Source organism: Anarrhichthys ocellatus, unplaced genomic scaffold, assembly GCF_004355925.1.
Source record: "Anarrhichthys ocellatus isolate YVR2014 unplaced genomic scaffold, GSC_Weel_1.0 scaffold2, whole genome shotgun sequence".
Taxonomy (NCBI): Eukaryota; Metazoa; Chordata; class Actinopteri; order Perciformes; family Anarhichadidae; genus Anarrhichthys; species Anarrhichthys ocellatus.
Window position 1 is genome coordinate 15,299,492 of NW_022280032.1, and position 21,000 is coordinate 15,320,491.

The 21,000-nt window shown below is 45.0% G+C and overlaps 1 protein-coding gene across 7 annotated transcripts in view; it reads left to right on the forward strand.

Annotated features, from left to right (window-relative positions):
- Positions 1 to 361: 361 nt before the first annotated feature.
- Positions 362 to 21,000, forward strand: part of brsk2a (BR serine/threonine kinase 2a) — a 149,826-nt gene continuing 129,187 nt past the window's right edge. For all 7 annotated transcript variants that reach the window (XM_031862407.1, XM_031862424.1, XM_031862446.1 and 4 more), the window contains exon 1: positions 362 to 713. In XM_031862407.1, the coding sequence (XP_031718267.1) occupies positions 620 to 713 (94 nt within the window). In that variant the 5' untranslated portion in view covers positions 362 to 619. The remainder of the gene's footprint in view (positions 714 to 21,000) is intronic.

Genomic DNA, 21,000 nt, shown 5'->3' on the forward strand with positions numbered 1-21,000 from the left:
CATCTTAATACTGATTGAATTTGAACTGGTGAAAAACAGTGAACAAAACATATTTCTATTTTCAACAAGGCCTTAATTTCTGGTTTTTCATACATTGATGCTGTAGAATGTTGCATATTGCTCTTAAATAATACGGCTTGAAGGTGTATTTAGTTTATTTGGCTTTAACCTCTCTTGATCACAACCTGCAACTTTTCTGAAAAAAACCCCGCAAAGATGCTCCAGCAACGAGAAACAGGGCGGCAGCACAGAGCACATCCGGCTCTCTGGTTGGCTGGATCCGCTGTCAATCATCCCCGACGGCTCCGCAGCACCGCCCACAGACGCACAGCGGCAGCGCAATTTCAACCGACAATGATTTCCCAGGCACTTGCGGCTTGTCTGCGGCGATAGGAGAAAAGAGGAGAGAAAGAGAGAACCTCACCTCCTCAAACAGCGAGTGAGGTAGAGGGAAAAGAGACAGAACGCGTCAGAGAGAGAGAGAGAGAGAGAGAGAGAGAGGGGAAAAGAAGAGGCTGTGGAGTAAAAGGAAAGACAACAGCGGCTTTGGACCTCCAGCAAGGAGTGTTTAATTGTCTGCGCTTTATTGTAAAGTGTCCAATTTCCACACAGATTCGACATGTCATCGTCCGGTAAAGACAACAGCGGTGCCCAACACGCCAATTACGTGGGACCTTACCGTTTGGAGAAGACGCTCGGGAAAGGACAGACAGGTTAGTTGGGACAGCTTTGCTCGTTGCAACCCCCTCTTTTAATTGCACAATTTGTTTTCGGGAGCGCTCAGCAGCGAGTTGAAATTTGGCCGGCTGTGTGTTCTGCAGGTGATAAATAACTAACCGCTTAGTTACAAACACCTGCCAAGCCTTGTGGGGAATTATTTTTCATTTTTTTGGTAGGGGGGGGTGTTGTTATGTGTTCGGCGAGCTGACATGATCATTGCTCACGCGGTGGGACGAGGGGTTGTGGATTTAGGTGATGTTGCTTTACGGTGGTTTGTTGCTTGTGCGTTGGCGTTGGACTGGGTGTGTGTGTGTGTGTGTGTGCATCCAGGAGCAGCAGAGCAACGTGGACACAGTCCAACGCCGAAAACGATGACAGAGCGATGGGCAATGAAAATGAACTTTTTGTGTGTCCCCTGTGTGTGTGTGTGTGTGTGCGTGTGTGTCCTGTGACTGGAACACAACGCCGTTAATCCCGATTTGCCTGATACATTGATCTATTCTTAGTCTGCAGGCAGGGAGGCAAGCAGGCAGGCGTTTCTCCTCACACTGCAATACGTTGGGTTTCCTCCGATGTGGAGTCGCGGGTCCAACCTTGACAGATTACATATTATGGGGCTGCTCACATGAGCTGGAATAGAGCTACGCTGTTCTACATTCATTCACCCCAGGGGATGTAACTGGGCTTCCTTAATAAGGAGCACATGCTTTATCTCAGCAGAGACAGCCATGACACTGCAGTTTGTCAAAGTTGCGTTGCACATGTGCACATTATTGCTTAAAAGAGGACTTTATTCTCTTAATATTTCATGCTATTTTATCCCGGTGTGGTTTGTTTGTGTGTGTGTGTGTGTGTGTGTGTGTCTTATACAGCAGCGTTATCAGCCTGAGTATAGTGAGAATCCTTCTGCAGCCAGTGGAGCCATGTGAAAGGAGAGGCAGGCACAGCCCTGTGTAGGCAGAGATGGCAGGGGTGATGCAGCATGCTCCGTAAGCTCACCACCCTTAAACACACACAGAGAGAGAGACTCTTCTACCCTCTCCGCTGAAAGATTTTCCTCCCATCTGTTGTCTAAAACGGCTACAATAGGCGTTGCGTCCCCTACCCGGTCCAGCTGGTCACGCTGAGCAGCCGTGGGTGCGTGTAAATGTAATGTGTGTTCTCTCAAACAGTATGCTTTCCTGAAATATTCTCCTCTGTCACTTCATACACCTGGCGAGTCCCCAGTGTTCATTAATGGAGTTTGTCTCTTTGCCATCCCCTGGTGTCAGTGTGTGTGTGTAGGTGTGTGTGTGTGTACCTTCATCATAACTGATGCCCCTCTTTGACTGTTGGGACAGTGCAGGAACATTTGAGTCAGGCTGCGCAAATCCCAAAACATGTTGCGTCCATCCTCGGTGTAGCTCCACTCTGCAGCGTGGTGATGACCGTGGTGTGATCTGACGGTGTGATGTTGCAGGCTACCTTCCAGTTGGTGCTTTCATAACAAAAGCAGTATTAAAACACGCGGGCTCGTCTCCCCTTTTCTCCTGCTACTCCTGTTTAATCATGTGTGTTTACAGGAGGCGCTCTCATTCACAGCCAGACTCTGCTCTCGTTCAGATAGCGCTCACGAGCGTCTAATGGCTGTTTATGGTGGTATTGAGCTGGCACTGTGGTCCGCTGGGTATAATGATACGGTGTCTCTGAGATCATTCACGGAGTGTTGAGGCAGGTTGGGATGCATTTTTCAAAGCCATGGAAGCATAGTAAGCTACAGGTCAGCGTGGATCATGGCTTGTGTGAAGCAGCTTGGCCCTCACGTGGCTTCAGCGGTGTTTCACTTAGAGGGAAATTTCTGATGAGAAGATATTCATTTTGAATGCTCTGTGTCTGGTTTTTCTATTACGTGTCCACGTTTCAAATGTGCAGCAGTAACGAGGCCCAGCATTATTTGTGTGTTCTGTGTTAGAAAAAGAATTTGGCTACTGGCATCTGGGCAGCTAGTCCACGCCAAACCTATTCAGATTAACGACATCATATCCCATTCACTCATTAACCATTTGTTAAGGGGTCAGATCTCTTTCCCGGGGCCCACGGAAAGGGTTGGCCTGGCAACTGTGAGCGTCCAATGGGCCGGGCTCGATCGTGAGTGGCAGCTGGGACCGTCCAGTGGGCTAAATCCCCCGTGAGCTTTCCCAGGCTGCGTTTGGCTGGTATTATTAGAAGGGAGAAAGCGGAAGGCCTCTGGTGGATCTGGCTGTCCTGCTCAGAGGAGTGGTGTTCATTAAGTGATTAGACTTTGTCCTGAGACACACACACATGGCCACCACAGTGGTTCTGGTTTGGCTTCCTGATCTAATCCCCTGCACAGCCAAAGTCTCCTCGGCTCTCACTCACGCACTCACGTGGCCCAAAGGTAGTGTGGGCTGGCCCACTCTAGCTTAGCAACTTAGCACCTCAGTGTTACTGTAGAAATCCAAATGCATGCTTCCATGGACAGTTCTACTACGATGTATAGCGCACAGTTTAAACAGTAGGATGCATCTTTTTACCTTTTTTTTTTTAAGTCAGTATACATGAGAAAATATTTACTCAGTGTGTAGCAGACTTGTCATGTGTACAACAATTTCCTCTTTGTCAGGTGTGCATTGGGGCCTGATAGGGTCTATAGATATGGAGTGCATGCATGGCTGGCTACTGATTGGGTCTAAAGCCCCAGAAACATCGAGGCCATTTTCAAGCCAAAAAGTGAATGTGCTTGAATGGCAGAACCTGTGGGATGATTGGGTCCTGCACTGCATGGGGTATGACAACAGCTGAGCAGCTTCCTCATAGCTCTCGCACTGTCGCACTGCGAAATTGCCAATCAGCTTCTATTTGTAGCCGACCCTGAATTAGCCCCATGTGTTCTGTGTTAGGCTGTCTCATTGACTTTATTGGCCTCACAAGCCTCTAATCGACGGCAAGACGCGACGGCAACTTGACAACCGAGTTAACATTTATTAAAACTTAGAACTCCCTTGGAATGTCTCCATCACAGTGGGGTTTATAGTAACAGACTTCATGCGTTTCACAATCTTTGGCTTTGTCAAACAAAGCTGAAGATTGTGGATTTTAGTTTTTGCCAGTGCAATGACTTAAGACGGGCTGAATCACCTCTCTGTTCCACTAATGCGTTGGAAAACACTGACGTGCTTTGCCGTTACTTTGTTCCTGAAGGCTGTTGATTGGTGGAATAGAGGCCTATTGTGTGGAAAACACTGCCTGCTAATCCAGTGTAAGTCCCTGTTTTTTTTTTTTTTGCGAGCGAGACTTGGATATTGACAGGCTAAACGTTGGAGGTTGATGTGTAGGCTCCTTGATTCTTTGATTGACGTGTAGTGAGTGAAATCATCTGTGCTTTGGGGGCTTTCATATTGACTGTTCATCTGACAAAAAGCTGCCTGTGATGGTGTGTCTTGCTCCCTCTTTCTCTGTTCAGCGCTCTCTGTTTCTGTGTTTCTGCTGGAGAGTTCTTGTTCTGGGTTCACCGGGCTTACCAGGCATTTAAGCCAGCATCCAGCCGTTTCTGTTATCCCCCTGTCAGCAAAGGGCCGGCCTGTTTGTAACTCTTACCGTGGGCTCCGCCGTTGTAGCGTAAGAAACGGTGGAAGAACAGCTCTCGTTTGTCTTTCTTTTCATTTATTTACACATACACACAGGTGACATTAACCGGACTGTTCTGGGAGTCTGATCTATTGCACGGTAACGTAAAACCACTAATTCGACGTTGATTTATAGCCGGTGAGCCGGGCATGTTTGATTCCGATCAATGGGCACTCCCAAAGATTTCCTGTCTGGAGGAAGAGATCCATACTGTTTCGCGGCACATGATATTCCTGATGATGACAAGTGAGTGGGCAATGCTCACTCGATGCTGTCAATGAAAAACCACTTGGCAAATCCACCGAAACTCGAGGCCTCTGCGTGCACATGAGTGTGTGTTGCTTGTGAGCGGTGCAGGTGGTCAAACTCCCGGTGACCTGTTGCCTCTGTGCCATTAGCATAATCTTGATACCCGCGTCGAGCTCAAACACAGGTGTCTATCTCCCCTGTGTTCGCAAAGATTACCCAGAAAAAGTTGGCAGCTTTGACCTAAAATTGTCGAGTGAGGGAAATAAATGAAAGGCTGCGATGATAGACCCGAGTTCCAGAGGGACTCTCCAGAGATCGTAGTCGGAGGAGCCCTGACCCAGTGGCTGTGCCGCGTTGCTCCCAGCTGGGTAGCGTGGAAGCCAAGCCTGCGTGATCTCAGCTGTCCCACTGTCTGGCCTCTGGTCTCTGTGCCTCAGCTGGTGTACGTGTTGTCTGCGTGTGCACTTTTACGAATGTTTAACTCCTAATGTGTATGCATGCAAGTAAGAGCGTTGTGGCATCCGCGTTACAGAGAATTCTGTTGGTGTGGCTTAAACTATGCATTGAGTAAATTGAACCAGGACTTGGACTGTAGTCTGTGACTTTTTGCTGAAGTTATGTAATGATGATGGTCTCTGTCATTTAGTGCTCCGCTCCTCTCCTCTCCTCCGCCTCACGCCCTCACTCTGTCCCTCTTCCCCTGGCCAGTCAAGATTCATACAGGGATTCAGCCATGTGGTAAATCAGACAAGACCTCTGTGGAATTGCATCGATTGGGAGGAATGTATGTAGCCAATGATTTTCAGAGATTAATGATGAGGAAAGAGGTGGAGAACTGGGAGGAGGGGTGGAAAGAGAATGATGAAGGCAAAGGAGGAGGAGTAGAAGGAAGAAAAAAAAAAAAAAGGCTTGAATTGAGTGAGCGTGAAGCGATCCTGAATGTTCTGACTGCAGTGGAGGTTATTAATTAAGGCAAAGTATTGATCATTCTCTTCATTATCCTCCCCTCCTCCCTGATTTTCATCTCTCTATTGGTGACCTCCAGAGGAGGAAAAGGGCTCAATCTTTAGATGCGAGGTCAGTGAATAAGTGAAGGATTGCTGGGAACGGTCTTAGTGGCCGACCACGAACAAGCGCGAGTGTGTGTGTTTGTGTGTGTATTTTTTGGACAGGCCCCATCGCATCCTATTTGGTTTCATCCTAACTCTGAGCATCCACTGTCAGTGTTTCTCTGCCGTGTTGTATAGCGTGCAGAATCGGACGGCATGGTTCTCAGGTCCATTTTCCCTCATTTATGCCAATACACACTACACACACACGCACACACACACACATCCATGCTCATACAAACACAATCTTTTCCCCTCGCTCGGCCCATCTCTCTCTCTCTCTCTCTTTATCGCTGAGAATCCGCGGGCCTTCTCGGCTGCTGTGTTTCAGGTAATGTGTTATCACCTCATGATATTTACAATTTCACAGTGCTAGTTTTCCAGCGCAGCGGAGAGAATTTCAAGACAAAAAAAAACACCATTTTTTCTTTTCACCTGTGCTTCGAATTGATACATTTTTATACGACTTCATCCTGTTGCTAAAAGAAAACATGCCCGGTGATTTGCTTCTGGACATCTCCGTACCTGCCTCTGTCTTTATGCACCTTTTTGAGGCTGCCAGTCAGCTGGTCACTTAGTCAGGTGCCACATTTGTTTTTGGAGGGTCAACACGGGCCGTTTAAGACGTACAGTGCATCTAACGTCTGTGCGCACAGCAGTAGGCATAATCAGCCTGTTTCTCTCTCCTCTCTCTCACCCAGCTCAGATTAACCCTTGCTGAGCCGCCTGTCTGGCTCCGACTGTGAGAACGCTGAGTTGGTTGCCAAGGTTGGTTGTGTGGTTGTCATGGTTTCCCTGCTTGTTGCTGGTTCCCAGTCTGCCCTCGTGAAGAAAGAAAGAAAGAAAGAAAGAAAAGTCTCTCTCTCTGGTGCTCGCACTTCTCTCGCTCTTTAAGTGCCTGCAATCTGAAGCTGACATCAACGTCTGTTGCTTTCCATACGTGCAAGTTGCCTTTATCTGACTTATTTCCGACTATCTGCCCTGTCGCCCCACATGACTGTAGAAATGAGTATGTGAATGAATGCATGACTGTGTCTTCACATGCGCGCTGCATGTGTGCGCATGCTGTGTGCTCAGACGTGGGGTCATGGATCAGACAGGCTCGCCGTGCTCTGTGCTCTGTGCTCTGTGCGCTGTGCGCTGTGTTCCCATTTAAATCTGGGAGATTAGCACATGTGGGGAGCCTCGGCTTTAGTTGCTGTCAGCTCAGCTAGCCTTGGCAGGCTGTCCTTAGATCGGGGGGGGGGGAGCTCTGTGCTCATCCCTGCATTGCTGTCTGCCCCGCTGTACCTTATCCATTATCAAATATACGGGGGGGCCGGTGACCTTGACTTTGGTACGTTTTTAACTGCACACTCGTATAATTCACAGGGCCGCATTTGTCACAGGCCCGCCTTACAGGATCTTCTTTTAAACAATTACATTTACAGTACGGTGAAATGTTTTCGTCTTTTTTGTTCTGTCCTTACGATATTTGACATGATTCCAAAAAGCACTATGTGCTATATGTGTGACATTTCCTTTAAGAAGCTGTACCTGTTGGTGTATTTAAAACACTTTTTCTTGCATTTTCCCATAATTTTACATTTATTCACATAGACTGAGACATGCTTACATTTACATATTAAGCCAATTCATCCATTTCACTTGGGATGCTTTGCAATTTATAAATATATAAGTGAAAATATCACTTTGGAGGTTTTACTCATTGAATTGTTACTGCGTTTACAGAGTGAATACAGTGAATGAATGGCTTTTTTTTTTTAAATGACATGAAACCGCTTTGCTTCAGCAGACCTGCTGGCAACTCCCCTCGGACTGTTTTTCCAAGAAAAAGTGCATGAATGAAACTGTGCGCTCATTTACTATGTGCAGCGCATCCCAGATGGCAGGGGCCAGGGTAATTGTGATGCATTCAGATTTTTTTTCCCCCCGCCACTCGCTCTGTTGTCAGCTCTTTAGGCTATGAAGCACAATGTCGCCCATGCCTGAAACACCTGAGATGTGGCTTGGCATGTGAAGTGAAGCAAGACAGCCCTCAATGAGATTAGGTTAGATGAGCATGACTGGTCACAAACCAACAACCTGCTCGTCTCTGTGGCACCGACTTCTGACACTTGGCCAGACTAAAGAGAATTGGCACTATATTAGCCAGGTTGACTTATTTTATGTCCGCTGGGAACATCAAGGAGTCTGTGTTATTCATAGAGCGAAAAGGAGGGCAGGTTCAGTTTGCTATTCTGATGACGTCGGGGGAGTGTTGTTGCCAGTTTACAGAAAACCCGCCTGGATCACAGGTGTTACCGCATCAGTGGTCCAGCCAAGACAAACTGTTTCTTCTGTTTGCCTTTCCTGTGATGCCACAAAGAATGGGTCAGTGCAGTGATTCTGCTGCCACGTCAAATCCTCTGTATGTATTCGGATGAAATCAGATCACAGGGAGATGTCATACTTGATGCAGTGAGTCTTTGTGTTTCTCCCCCCCCCCCCAATCTGGCCTGAGTCGTAGGTTTAGTCTGCACTATTTTCCTCCAAATCTCTGGCCTTGTAGTGCTGTACTGGGTTGTTAAAGTATTTCAGCATGAATCTTTTAATACCACCAGCACACTTTCCCATTGGGGACTTTCCCCTTTTCCAGCTGAATACTTGACGGTTTACCAACAAGCATTCGGCTTTTCCCCTTGTGATGTAACCTTTTTTTTTTTTTTTTTTTTAATGAGCTGCTGTATGCTCACAGTATCTCTTTAAACATTCTGTATTCATAATGTATCATGCATCACCAAAACTATTTCCACTGTATTTAAGTTCCACATGCTCTCATGTGACCTAACCAGAAATTGTACAACTATTTTTCTCTCGTTAGTAGGTTTAAAAAAAAAGAAAACGGGCCCAACAAAGTAAAGCTCATGTGTATTTTTTTAACAATACGTTTGCGTTTCCCTTCAATTGGCTAAAACTCTGTGACAGTAAATCCAATTCCATACTGCTGCGAGGTCAGAAGCTGTGACGAAGGCCTTTGTACAGAAGGAATATTCCTTCAGAGAAATGACCCTTTGGCCTTTTACAACACAAAAAATGTCATTTTCAGGTGTCAAAAGCACACTTGATCCCTTTCTTCTTTACTTGCTTTTTTGCTCTGTTATTTCTGTCCTTGTGTCTTATCATTTATCTTTCTTTTTTTTTTTACACACTCTCCTGACTAATGGAACAGGTGATGGAGTGATTAAGGGAGAGCGATGAAGTAGGGGAAGGTTTCATCTCTTTATCCCAGATGGTTGACTTTTTTTTTTTTTTTTTTATTCATCACTAAAAGCTGCTTATTTCTGAGCTGATGTTGCTGGTGTGTGTGTGTGTGTGTGTGTGTGTGTGTGTGTGTGTGTGTGTGTGTGTACTTGTCTGAGTTTTAGTGTGCACTGTGTGCTCCTGTTTTACGGGCTCTCTGCAGATGCATAACAGTGTCTGAGAGCTGTAACTCACGGGACGCGGATGAACATGAGAGAGACGGAGAAGAGGGGGGAGGCAGGCTCACAAAAGGAGACATTTTCTGAGTGAGAAAAAGAGTCACAGCAGTAAAGCATCTCTCGGGGTCAGTGCCTCTATTATCATTCAAATCCAGCACACACAACCACACAGTTGCGCACGCACACACACACGGTGCAACAAACAAAACAAAAAAAACAGAGGCATGCACACAAACGCAGACACAGGAATGTGCTGCGGGGATGCTGTTTAGACTCTACAGGAATCCCAGCGCTCCCTCTGACTGCAGCAGAGCTCTGACGTCATCAGTGGAGGAAATGCACCCACAGCAGGAAGAAGTACGGAGCCTGAGGACACACACACACACACACACACACACACACACCATGCCTTTAGGACATTTAGGAAGCCGTTTCCTCCACCCTTCAATCCTGTCCTCTGTTTAACCTCACAAGAGTTTACCTGTCAGTGCACTTGTGCAAAATGTTTCATACAGTCTGTGTATAGAGAGCAGTGTCGACGTATAGCTGATGTAGTGACTTGCACATATACGCGTTTGTATAAACTGGACTGCCTCAACGCTTTTGATGTGAAGAGTCGGTGGCCATAGCAACACAGAGACACATTTTCATGTGCGATTTCACATGCTGAGGGCACGAGTGTGGCTCCGCTCGAGTAAGTTATTATTTCGGTTGGTCAGCCGTATTTGATGTCCTCAGTGCTGTTTTGATGTATTGTGGTTTGTATAATGAGAGCTTGAATGTGAGCCAATAGAGCCCATGTCCATTTGTCTCTGTCTCTACGCACACAAGCCCGTGTGGGTTTGAAGAAAAACTGACTCTATATGCAGCCCTGCGTGTGGCACCGCGTGACTCATAGGAGTGTATTATTATGATCATTATGACAGTTATTTTTCTCTTTGTGTAATGCGCTCGCCACCTGTTTGCTTTGATGGACTTGCAGTAGCAGCTTCCTCCGGGCTTATTTTGAAAGTAGGACAGGAGTCGAACACTTTGGAGCTGCATATGCTCGCTTCATCATTTTTTTTTTTTTCCCCAACCGACTGCTTCTTTCAAGTAAATATTGTCACAGCATTAAGGCTACATAACTTGTACGGCAGCTGGATCAACGCGATTATGGGAGAATCGCTGGATCACATATCGCAGAAAGAGCCATGTTGTCAGGCTTCTATTCAGAAGAGCAAAGAACGACACGATGGAAACGATGCGTTATTCTCTTCTCCCGACTTGCCTCTGCAAGAGTTTGATTGACAGATGGTTCCTCCCATCACCTGCCAAGTATTTTTTTGAAAGTGCCGACCTCTTTCCAAACCGTTTCCAATGATTGCTTCTCAGATGGTTTTGTGTAACAAACCATCTGGCGGGTCAGGTTGATAGACTACACCACTCAAACAGTGATGACATTATGTTAGGGTTACACGTTGAGGATGACACCCCGCCTCACTGATTCAATAGTGATGAAACTGACTTCCTGCCTTTGAATTGAGATTACAGAACATCGTACAAAGAAGACTGAGAGGAACGTATACCGCATTGGCTAGTGTTCCTTATGTAACAAAATAACCTGATAAAACAGCCTAACTACCCTCCTGATGTTTATTATGATTACCTTAATAGACACACAGCAACCTACTCCCTCTTTATTATCTCTGTATCCATTATCCAGCTTTTCCTACACGTCTTGCCTCTCCCTTCCGTCTTGACTCCTCTTCTTCCTGCTTCCTTGTTTCCATGCTTCCTGCCTAATGGAGGTATACCCCTGCAGCCTCCAGGCCTCGTACTGTCAGTCTGCTCAGGTGGGGTGTCGCCTGAGTGTCGTGGGCCTGCACAATAGCAGAAGGAATTAAATTGAATCTCCACATATATATACTCCCTTGCAGTATATCTGCCAATCTACACATAACATGGCAGAGCATGACACATACAATATGCAGGTACAATCAATTCACTTGTTTGACAATCGAAATAGATACACAAGCAAGCGTGAATATAAAAATACAGTACAGTAGGCATTCATACATGCTGTATTGGCTTATATGGCAAAAACTCATTTCTGATACCACAGTCAATTATCCCCTTCCGTTCTTCTATCTCACCCGTTTCCCACGGAGACACTAATTGTAGCATTAAAAATGGAAACTCCCGCACACAACCATTTGTGATTATGTGTTTAAATGGACTAATGTAATGTGAAAGGAGACTATCATGGTACGTCCTAATAGAAGAAGCATATCCTAAGCTTGTTATTGCTTGTAAAGAGTGATTGGAGCAGAATGTATCATCATACTTCATGTAGCCAAACCACAGGGGAAGATGGCAATCGTAATTGGACATTGATATCAGTAAAAGTGTCTGTGTGTAATTTTCTCACATTTTCTCATCCATCATTTGCGTTATTTTTTTATTTATTTTTTTTTCCAAATCTCATGGTATTGTGTATGTCATTATTTTACAATGCAATGCTTGCAGTATGTTTGTCACCATAAAGCAGGTATTCCGTAATTTAAAAACATGTATAGATGTCTGTAGCCTGGACAAGATAAAGAATGACATAGTTGATGCTTTGGTAAATGGTTTGTATTGTGCGTGTAATGTGTCTTGTATATAATGATTGTTGTTTTCATGTTTGATTTTTTTTTTCCCCTACTAAAGTCCTTTGTCTTAAATAAAGTAAATAGATTGAATAGATAAGTGCAGCCCACTACTCTATTCCTCCTAATGGGAAATTTAGAGGGATAATTGATTTTTACGAAGAGAAATAACGGCTGTCCTAAAGGGAAAATTTGCCACCTTTTTACGTGGATGTCCAATCAGTGCCGATAGTTAATGTAGTCCACTGAAGAAATAAATTACCCAGAGCACGCTGTAATCGCCGAGTAAGCTGATCCGTGGAGCAGTGCCGGCTGTGCCTACGCGTACCAGGATGACGTGCAAGCAACGCAGAGAACATTAGTTTGTTTTTTCACACTATATACTTAACTCGGATAGGTAGAGATAATGGAGTTGAAAATCTGCTCATTTTCCCTGTAAAGTTTAGTCGGACTGAGGAGATGCCTCATCTTCATTCCTTTTAAATGGGGAGCATTTGGTGTAGTCGGCTCGTGTTTCTTATGCCCGTGAGCTTGTGATTGTGTCTGTGCCTGGGCTGATTAGGCTTGTATGAGATCTGAATTTATTACTCCGTCTTCGCCAGTGCCATTATACTTCAACCTCTTACATTCACTCCTTAATGAGACTTTATGAAATATTCAAACCTTTACCTGAAGGAGTTCTGTGTGTGTGTGTGTTTCCTGTGTGTGTGCGTGCCGAGCTCTGTATTCTTGCATTATTCCTGTCTGCTCCTTACACCCTGATCAGCACTTTCTGATCTCTCTTAGCACTGACAAATACATCTAGACAAGAGACAGACAGACACAAGAATACATTTCCCTGCACATAGACATGATCTGAGTCGGCATAATGATGTGTTATTCCAGATTCTACCATCCTTGCTGATGACGAGTCCAGGCAAGATCAGGCTCATTAAGCCTGAGAGAGATGTGCTTGTTGGCCGGGTGTGTGTTAGCCTTACTCTGGGCCTCCTCTCTTTTATTTATTTCTCTCCCTCTTTCTTTCTCGGTCCGTCTCTCCCTGAGCACAGCACTAGATCAAGCAGGCCTTTTAATTAAAAGACACATTCTCTCTGCCCTAAACACACTATACATAGGCTGAGGACAGACACAAGTGCACACACGGTACCGGTCGCCTCCTTTTCTAAAACATATAGAGTAGGCTGTAAATCACTCCATGAAAGGGGAGCTGAACTTTGAGGACACCACCTGATTCCTCATGCTCTTAATTCTCCGACTTGTCCAGGAGAGGTAGTTAATATACCCCCCCCCCCCCCTGTCTTGTTTGACTTCAGGAGAAGACCTTCCCTCCTGCCCTTGTCTCCTTTTGAAGAGCTCTTTAATGAAGTGCTCTTGTTCCCTGTAAAGTATACTGTAGCAGTTTCAATGTCACGTGTGTGAAGTCCCAGGTATGAGGCCACAGAGATGAGAGATGAGTGCCAAGAGCTCACCGAGGCCGTCCCGTGGGGGCCCGGGATGTGTGTCCAGACTACGGAGCAATTCATTAAGCAACTCCCGGGACTCGCATCAAGCCTCTTCTGGTTTACACAGAGGCTTTCTGCCAGACGTGGCCCTTGCCTTTACATGTGCCTCCCACACCCTGATGTCTTACAGCGAGGCTAAGAGTGCTTGGTGGAGAGGGGGAGAAGAGTCTGCTATCTATCTGCCGGTATATAAGCAGTCCCGTATAAAGTGATTACTGAGATCCCCCTTTGGGCGCTTTCACAGTTTAATGGCTAAAGCAAACGAATGGCACTCATTTTAAAAAAACAGCTTCTAGGCAGCTTGTGTTTCTAATGTTGTTTGAATGTGTTTTAAAATGTATTGTAACTATTAAAAAGAAGGGGTTTGTATAAGCTTGGATGTCGATGTGTGTGTGTGTGTGCAGTTTCACAGCCCTTAGCGTGTGTACAGTGGCCATTTGTTCTAACCTCAAACCCAGAGGTTGCATTGCACCTACAGCCATTTTTCAATTCACGCTCAACCAACAGTACATGCACTCACGTACTCTCTCTTGCGCACATGTGAACATGCCTGCAGATGCCTCATATGGAGAGCCTGACGTCTCATACAGACTGCTCCAAAGTGGTGCGTGTGCGTGTGTGCGTGTGTGCGTGTGTGCGTGTGCGTGTGTGTGTGTGTGTGTGTGTGTGTGTGAGAGAGAGGGAGAGAGAGAGAGAGATTAATCTCTGAAGGCCAGAGGTGATGGGGTCAGAGTGGATGGGCCTGTGGAGCTAATGACAGTGATTAAGAGGAGGGGTTGGAGGGGTTTAACCTTCATCAGGTTCTCCTCCTCAACATGTTGCCCCCCTCAGGACATCAGTAACCTTATCAGTGATGAGATAAGCTGAAGACTGCTGAGAAGAAACCAGTGGACATGTTCCATCTGACATTTATGCCCTAATAACTGGAGCCAACTGTCTTCTCCTCTTCTCTGTCCTGGAATCTCTGTCTCCAGGTTAATGGCTGATCTGATGACATTGTGACTACATAGATGAGCGACTTCACTTCTTTCACCTTGTCTTTTTCATCATATTATAACCTTTTTACAAAACAGAACTTCTTTGTGTGTATTAGATTTTGCGGGTTTGTAGTGAATCTATCATTTTGTATTCAATAATACAGTAGCATCTCTCCCAAAGGCTAGTTCTTATTCATTGTAAACTTAAAACAGTCAAATATGTGGCTATTTAAAAGAAGCATTAGGAGATGGATTGCTGGATTTAGCTGTGCGGTGTGTTGCAGGGCAAGTTTAAATGTGCCTCAATGCCTCTATTGGCTATTTGAAATATTATTTAAAAACAGCCGGGGTTGCTGTTTTGTTTTTTTTAAATTATCTCATTTATACGCCTTTGCCAGTTGAACCTCAAAAACAGTCCCTAATGGCACATGACAATATCCGAGTCAAACCGTGATAGGAAAGCAAAATGTTGTGTTTGCATTGTTTGACAAAAGCAATATTTACCTTCCAAAGTTCTTCAAATGTTAATCATTTGGATGAGCGATTAGTCCAATTATAATAACACAAATAATGGTCTGTGTTTATATTAGTTCAGCCAGTTAGTAAAAACAAGTTAATTAAGCCAAGCCACATTAGCCCACGAGATATTATTTTATTTGGACATGTAATGGCTTTTAAATTGCCTGACTGCTCACATATTTCCAATCAAAAATTTCAAATGATCCCCATCATATTAAAATCACTGGTAGCCTTTCTTTAATAGGGGTTCCACCGAATTCCCCAAGCCTCTAGTGATATATGAGTTAAATCCACATCCTCAGCCCAGCGAAGGGCTGAGACCGAACTAAGAGCTGAGGTCTTTTTAATGGCTTTTACCAACCTCATTCTTTCTTAAAGGTACTTTTTCTTGCTCCGCTTGCTTTCCTTTTTCCTCAGTTTCATCCTCTTCTTCGTTTTTTTTTTTTCTTCCTGCCCAACTCTTTCTTCCTGTCTCAGCCTCCCTCACCACTTTCCCTGTGGCTTTCAGCGTTGTCCTGCTATTTCTCTCGTCCTCCATCTCTCTGTATTACCCTTTCTCAGCCTAATGGGATCACCGGTGAACATGTCTCCCTTTCTAGCTTTGCTCTCTACGATATCCTCACTTATCGCTTTGAAGTTAATGAAATGGAGTACAAGATTGACCTCTTCCTTACCTATAGTATCATCCCAACCCCCTTCTCTTTCTAAATATCTCTATTCTTGTGTCCTTGCTGTTCTTTCCGTCTGACTTTGAATCTTGGTTTCCTGTAGTTCATGCCTCTAAAGATTGTTTGAAATATTATTTCACTCCCACCTCTCCTGTCTTTGACTCTTAATCCTATTCTTTGCACACAATCAATAAAGCTTTAAATGCAGTTATGCCCTTTCATCAGTATTGTTATCTCTCACAATCCCTTTTAAAGTTTCTATATGATGGAGCCTTAATAAATCATGAAATCAAAAGTCCTGGATGCACATAATGTTGTGTGCTCAGTAAGCATAAACACCACCTGCCTGTTTACTCCCCCAACCTTCTTTTATGCTTTCTTTTCCCTCACAGACAATATTAGGCTTGTATCCGCGACCTGGAGTCTTTTTGTATAGGTTGTAATGAACAGAGTGAGAGGAGGTCTGTGTGTGTGTGTGTGTGTGTGTGTGCGCGTGTGTGTGTGCGCATCAGCGCTTTCATCTCAAACCTCTCTACCTGTCAGAAATGTCACACATGGTGTTGCCCACACAGATGGCTTTGTTGGTGGGCTGTATGATGCTGTCACTGTGTGTGTGTCTGCGCTGTGTGACGGGTTTCTGAGTATCATGCACAAATGCTGCCTGTAGCCTGGCTCATGGGTTAGTCAATAAGGAAAATACATTTGTGCTCTGGAGAAATTATCTGTCAAAAATCGACTTTACTGATGCTGAATATACACACACACACACACAGACACACACACAAATGGAGCACATGCAAGCACACCACATGCGCTGGCCCACCCGGTGAGTTCAGACAGCATGTCAGCATCTCGCAGTGAGTGGTTCCAATCAAGACAGTGATGCTGAAGTCCGACCCCCCCTCTGCTTGTATTCAGTCACCCTCTTATAACCCCACACGCCTACGCAAATGCACACTAAACTAACACATGTGCATTACTATATATTCACCACCTCATTTGAGTCCAAGAATAAGCTGTGTGTGATTTGGGCACATGCTGGTGGGAAAAGGGGAGTGTCAGTTATTTATTTTGTGTGTGTGTGTGTGTGTGTGTGTGTGTGTGGGGGGGGTCCTGCTCCCGTTCCCTGGTTGCCCTCATCGGTGGACACCATTGTAGTCGCATATGGCCACCATGGTAACCATACTGAATATCTGTATGGGCAGATAGCATAGAAGATTTTATTTAATTTCCCCTTCTTTGGACCCTTTCTATTCCCCCCCCCACCCCCCCACACACATTTCATTCCAATAATGGCTACAGGCTCCATAGTTTCCCCTAACAGCTGTGATCAGAGAGACGAAGATGGAAAGGCCTCAAGAAGAGAGAAAGGTGAGGTTGTTGCTCCTGCCTTTGATGATACATGTCATCCACTGTAAATTTCACCGGGCCTTTGAAAGCTCTTGTCCACATTACGCTGGGGGACTTGCCTCTATTTGAAGGGAATAGTATGTCATCAAAGGCCCATGAGGGAGTGCTGCCGATTTCTCAAAAATGTAGATCACAATATACGCCGACAGCTAACGATTATAATATAACGATCATTTTAAGCTCATCTTTCAATTGTTTTTTTTTTTGGGGATTGAGGGATAAATCGTTTGGTGCATGAAATGTCAGAAAATGGTGAAAATTGCGATCTCAGTTTCCCAGAGCCTAAAGAGAGACACCTAACATTGTTATGGCATAATGAGCACTTTGGTGAGATCCAGTCTGAATGAAGATTTTGGAACATGGTGATGGAGATCTGTGCAGCGTGAGAGGGAAATATGACTATGATTGGAAATGTATTGAACGAGCGGAAAGCGGGTATAGAGGAAAAGAACGAATAAATGGAGGAGAGAAAAAGAGAGGCGGTCCATCCACAAGGATTAAATCTCATTCTGGCCCGGCCCTGCGAGATTACCAACTTGCCCACTCAAGTGCTATGAAAACTCAGATTAGGCACGCACACATGTGTGCGCACACCCACACACGCAACCACGTGCATGCACATAAACACACAGACACTATAGTGGATTAGACCTCGCTGCTAACCCACGGGCTGATGGGGGAAGCAGATGGCTGCCCTTTGTATTGTTATGTAACCCTTCTGAGAACCGAACCACATTCAAACACAAACTCACACACGTGTATACATTACACTACATATTTGATGGACTTTTTGGGTCGCCAAATCGGAGTTTGAAAAAAAAAAAAAAAAAAAAAAGGAAGGTGCAAGGGATGACTGAAAAAGAGGATGAGTAGAGTAACGGAGAAGAAATGGAGAAGAGACGGACAGACTGCCAAGAAGTGGGAACTCAGTGGCACAATGCCAGGAGGTTTGGAGTGCCAGATAAGCACACACACACGTGTACACACAAAAAACCCACTCCCGGTAGGGTGCTGTGGCGAGCCAAGGTGACCTGCCAAGGTGGTGGGAGGGTCACCATGCCAACGGGTCTGACTGATGTCAATGTGGCAATCTAAGTCAGAGGCCACTGAAAGAGGGGCCGTGTGTGTGTGTGTGTGTGTGTGTGTGTGTGCGTGTGCGTGTGTGCGCGCGCGCGCGTGTGTGTGTGTGTGTGTCGGCAGGACCTGTGTGCTGGGGAGTCAGATGGAGTCCGGCCCTCAGAGTACTCGCTGACAAGCTGACATTGAGTCTGTATTGTACTACAATATGGGGCAGTTGTCGGGCAAGAAACCCATTAACTGAGGTTGGTCTTTGTGCTGCTCTGAGACTGAGATACACGAGTATGATTGAAAAGAATACACCAGGTTTTAAGAGGCTAGTCCACCAATCAAATTACCTGTTAATTGATGGGAACATGTCCAAAACGAGCCATGTTTTGCAAGATACAAAGTGGAACATCGGAGATAATGCCAGGTTCACACTGGAAGCAGGAGCGCCACGATGTTCGGAGAAGCGCTGCCTTTTCGGCTCCCGTGCAAACCAATCGGGCTGTTCACACAGGACATGCTGCGCAGGTCTGCGTGCCACAAGAAATCTGGCAAGAACATTGATAATATAAACAATATAAATGATGTATTATATATCATTTATATTGTTCATAAATTATATATTCATGATATAAATGATCAGATTATGATAAATGATAAAATATGCATCCCACTCACTGCCCTCCTCTCTCTCCCCTTGCTGTTCTCAAGGCTCACTACTTAAATATAGTTTATTTAATCCACAAGTATGATCACGACAATTTGCCGTTTTACAGGTGTTATGTGCTGGACAATTTTTATTTTTTTTTTGGCAGTGTCCAGGCAACCAGTTGAGACTCTTCTTCCAACCAAGGAGTATAGAAAATGCATATTTCCCAAAATGTCGAGGTTTACGATATTTTTCACCCTTAAAGTAATAGGGTCTTATATTTAAATAATACAGTATGTAGCCAGGTTAAGCAGTTTTGTGAATTCATGTGAAATATAATCAAAATGATTGATACAAATATTGCAAACTGTTAATTGTACATGCATGTAATATACAAAACTAGATACAAAATTTGGTTTATAAAATCTGTACTTCACTATTCTTTTGGAAAAATACAAGCCTTTGGAACCTGCAACAATGTGACCGTTCTCCGCTGTCAAAACCCGTTTTCTTTAATAACTCCTGCTGACGTCTGCTGTGACACACCTTTCTCTTTAGAGTTAAGAATTTGTCCGCCTCAACGGTCATTTGCTGTAAATCACCTCCAGTTTTATCTTTTTCTCAACTCGTTTCAGGCGGTCTATATTTGAAACGGTGATTCATTCAGAAAGGTCTCCGTCAGTCTTGGTGAGATTCTTTGTCTCGCTGTCACCCTGCTGTCCCACATATTGCCTCGTCATTAGCAGCTAGCTCGGTGGCAAGGGGCTCATAATCTCCTCCCCTCCTCAGTCCCCTGTCCCTGCTCCCTCAAGGATGAGCTTGCAGACAACACAGGAAACTAATTACCCACAGTGATTCACTGGTTTCCATTACAAATTACAGAAACGGACCGATAGGCAGCAGGGTGATCTAACCGATCCCTCTGGGTCTGGATGACACCGCACTCATTTGTATGTTCACACGAAGGCAGATAACACAAAGGAACTCGAGCAGCTATGCGCTCAGATGTGCGTCATGTTCAGTGTCATTGCCTTAATGTGTCATTTTCACACAATACTTGCACATCATTTCTCCGAGCCCGCTCCATGCGAGAGGTATAGACCTTGACAGAAATAGACCTTTGTGCTCAGGATAATAAGGTGCGTAGTAAGGTACAATACGTCCTTTTAGAAGTTGCTCCACATTTGTTGCACTTGAGTTTGGATTTCTCTTTGGGAGGCATTTCTTTTAGTCATAACACAGCATTTTAATCTTGAGTGTAACCATGGTGCGTGTGACACAGTGGAGGATCCCAAGGAAAAAAAAAAAAAGATATGGAGGGGATAAAGAAGGCTTAGACAGAATTACTGTCAGAAGAAACCAGGAGGAAGTGTTTGAATGTGACCCAGAAGTTAGAAGCTTTCTATCGATTTCTAACTCGCTACTCAAAGGCCTTTTAATAGCTCATTGGGGAATGTCGTGTTTATGTGGAGTGTTTGTATGAGCAAGCTCTCAGTGAATGTTTTCTGTATTATATCTTTACACTGTTTATTGCCAAGCAGTTTTTCCCTAACAGCCACAGTGTTTAAATATATGAACCAACAATGGTTTGGGTGATAAAAGCCTGATGAGGTTATAACTCATACAGGCCAGATTAAAAGAGTGGTCATCTGAGGAACAAAGGGCTGGCTGATGGTACACTCTCTGGCCCTTAATGCAGCAAAAGGTTACTCTAAGGTTAAGTTCACGATCTCCGGCTTGTCTTGTTGTGAGGTTTCTCCTCGGAGACAAGCATTCAGCAACCACTGGTTGTCTGTCTGACTGACTGACTGACTGACTGACTGCTATTAGTTTCTGGTTTTAGTTCATCTCTTATTTATCAAGTACATATCTGCTCATGCATACACATTCAGGCCAGGGCTGCGGTGCCGGGATGACCGGGGCTCCCATTACTCACTTGTGGAGAGTGAAAGAGGGTGATGGCTCCTAACCTCGGGCAGCGAGGTGATTGAGGCCAGCCTGAAATTTGGGTGACACACTCACACGAACGCATGCGTCGCACATATACACACACACACACACACACATGTGCTGACACGCGCACATTGAAACTCCCTTGCAGACAGAGTGATAATGATAGTCTAGCATCCATTCATTTTTTTTGGTGAGAACAGTGATTACACAAAGACACACGCTCTCACTCACTTCAGATGTTACCTACCGTTTCAACCTTTGCTTCTGTATCTTTATTTTTTCTTTTCTACCTCCCTAGCTGCTGGTGAATCCCTGACATGACGGAGCCCCTCTCTTGTTTGGCCCCCCATGGCTGCCTGTCAGCTGGCAGACAATAGGGACTGGGGCACATTTGCCTTTCTAAAGAGGCAACGCTGCTTCAACTTTCCTCCCTACCGCACTCTCTCTCTCTCTCTCTCTCT